Source organism: Melanaphis sacchari, unplaced genomic scaffold, assembly GCF_002803265.2.
Source record: "Melanaphis sacchari strain LSU unplaced genomic scaffold, SCAv2.0 Contig919_pilon_pilon, whole genome shotgun sequence".
In the NCBI taxonomy this organism is placed as follows: domain Eukaryota; kingdom Metazoa; phylum Arthropoda; class Insecta; order Hemiptera; family Aphididae; genus Melanaphis; species Melanaphis sacchari.
Genome location: NW_020271648.1, coordinates 11,979 through 15,038, shown reverse-complemented (window position 1 = coordinate 15,038; position 3,060 = coordinate 11,979). Strand labels below are relative to the sequence as shown.

Below are 3,060 nucleotides of genomic sequence, written 5' to 3'. Positions count from 1 at the left end.
GACCTGGGATCTTGCGAGTATCCCAAAGTTCTCTTGTAAACACTTCTTATTCGGATCAGCAGTCTAGCAGCTTACATTGAAAACTAAGATTTGTATTACTTGGACTACAAACAAGTAGAAAACAGCTCGAAGCTGACGCTGGACGGTTTGATCACTGCTGTCAATTGAAAATCTTAAGGTGCACTTAAACTCTGAAGTATCCATATAGATGACTTTCGAGCTATTTTAAAATAATAATACCAGCGTACCGTGGTAGTTTAGTACAGATTCTTCAAAAATCGTATTACGAAAGAGCTAGGAACCATTATTATCAAACATATTTTCCAAAACTATAGGTTAATCGTCGTTGTTGATTTATCGCATCAGAATGATAACGTTAAATCATCGACCGTGAGCAATACGTAACTGGAACGAAGTGCGTCACTGAACGCACATGATAGTGTTTTACGCGAATCTAACACTTTCAATAATTTTAATTTTTCTTTATCACAAACTTTGATAATAGGCATCTTCCATATAACCTTAGTCAGTTCAATCGTAATTTTTTTATTTTTATCAACGTTTTTGGTAGCTCCGGCACCAACAACACGTATAGCATCTAAATCAGTAGACGCGCGATTTAAAATTAGCTGTTGATTGCAATTGAGTAATATTTTTTTATAATCTTCACAAAATCCGAATAAATGTTTTAGAGGGATACACCCGGTAAATACATTGTCGGTCATAAAATTTTTGTTATCTTCACTGTCCATTTCCGAGTCCCAAGCACAGTTGTCCAACGCATTCAAGTCGTTTGGGGCAGTGGCGGCGCCAAGGACGGGCCAGGTAGGGCCATGGCCCTACCTGAAAATGCCTGGCCCTACCAGTGGCCCTACCACTAACCTGGTCTTAGACATAATAATATGGTCATTTTTCATAAGCAGAAAATATTAAATAATGGTATTTGTATTTTGTTTACTATCTGTAATTTAACAATATAAATACTTCTAAATTATATTTAATATTATATGATAAATTGATAATTATTGATAATATTCTTAGAATAAACAAATACTATAGAATAGATGACATTGTTTAGATTGGTATAATATAAATACACACTATACACTTTTGGTTATATGGGTAAAACCTCCGTGCATCTATAAATAGATTCAGTGGGACAGTTATACTGTGCTAGATTATGCTCATTATCAATTATTTCTAAAATTATCATTCATCGTATTCTTGTAATTTGTAATCATGTTATAATAATTAATAATATTATTTGTGAAGTGTGCTCTGTGAAGTTGACAGTACCAAGTGCATTCAGTATTGATATATTGTCTACCTATATATTTTTTTATGTTGTGTAATTTATCCAACCGTATAATTTTATTATTAAAAAAAAAAAAAATATGTCGAAGAGAAATACAAATAACATTAGTGACTTTTTCATTAAGTCAAAAAAACAAAAAAGTTCTATTAACAATATTACTGAAGATGAGTCTGGACACAATGAACCGAAATGCTCCAGTTTGATAGTTTCTAATCCTATAACTAGGTATTTAAAATTGCCTATTAATTATATATTAAATATTTAAATACCTGTATGTATCTTGAATATAATATGTTCAAGTATTTTATAGGTATAACTCATTATTCAGTATTGACAATGTATATTTTTCCATAATCCATTAGAACTGAGAACCTATTCTTTATCACAATGTAATTGTAATTTGTGAGTATCAGCTATCAGTTAATTAATATTTTTTTTTTTTTTTAAAGAAATATTCATAATATTGCCATTGAAAGCAATCAAGAATTGATGTCTAGTGATGTTGATGATTATGAAAATAACAATTTAAGTAGGTTAGTGTCAATTTAATTTTCTAATTACCTATATTATATTTTAATAATGGGTATGTGATGTGCAATGTGCAATCGTGTATTTATCAGTTAAGATCCTGTGAAATATTAAGGTGGGCTTATATATTTAGTTAGATACATTCCAGTGATATTGAATAATTTTATGATAAATCATTAGTTTAGTAAACCTACCTGATGAAAAAATGATTCTGGAAATGGTCAATATTGTTTTTTTATTAAATCATGAATTTATATTGCTGTTTGTTATTATAGCTTAAAAGTTAAAAATAATATAAATATTATTAAATTTTAATTAAAAAAAAAAAAAAACAGTAAAAAGAAACAGTTTTATAAATATAATCTTATAATTTATTAGGTTAATTATAATTTTTAACTCATTACAATCTATTTAATTTACTCATTTTATAATCTTTATATATTTATATAGAATGTAGATATGTAGTTAGAAATAAAATTAATTAAATTAATTAAATTTTGATTATTTTTATATTTTATAATAACTTTAATATTAAGAATTTAATAATTAATGTAGCTTTTATCTGTATTAAGAGTATTTTATTTTTAATATTATTTTTTAGTGATGATTTAAGTGAAGAAAGTAATTGTGAAAATGATATAGAGGTAATTAAAAATTATAATGAACATGAAGTAGCTGAAAAATATTTAACAAAACCAGATAGTTTTCGACAAGTTCCTGGGCCTAATGATATAAGTCAAAATTTAGATGAGGGTCCTACTCAACACAAACTAAAAAAATATCCAAAAACTGTATACGGAGTCGGTCAAACAAAACGAATGAGAGGTTTTAATACCAACTGGTATGAACTTTATAAATGGTTGGAGTACAGCAAAATTGAAGATTCTGCATTTTGCTTTCCTTGTAGATTTTTTTCCAATAAATTAAAAACAAATTTAGACACAAACTATAGAACTACAGGATACAAAAACTGGAAAAATGCAATGTCTGCCAAAGGATTTCCTTTGCATGATAAATCTGACGAACATAAACAATGTTTAATATCATGGGTAGAATATAAAAAAAATAAAAATAAAAATACTTCAGTATTATCTCAAATTTCAGACCAACATGAACGTTTGGTAATGGAAAATAGAAGATATATGAAGGCAATCATTATTTCACTAAGAATGCTGGCAGTTCAAGGACAAGCTTTAAGAGGACATATTGAAAATTAA

The 3,060-nt window shown here is 27.7% G+C and overlaps 1 protein-coding gene across 1 annotated transcript; it reads left to right on the top strand.

Annotated features, from left to right (window-relative positions):
- The first annotated feature begins 1,394 nt into the window (after positions 1 to 1,394).
- On the top strand, positions 1,395 to 3,060 carry LOC112602815 (zinc finger MYM-type protein 1-like). The gene is made up of 4 exons (XM_025351138.1): positions 1,395 to 1,540; positions 1,765 to 1,848; positions 2,445 to 2,878; positions 2,948 to 3,060. Exons 1-4 carry the CDS (start codon positions 1,395 to 1,397, stop codon positions 3,058 to 3,060), a joined length of 777 nt encoding a protein of 258 aa, XP_025206923.1.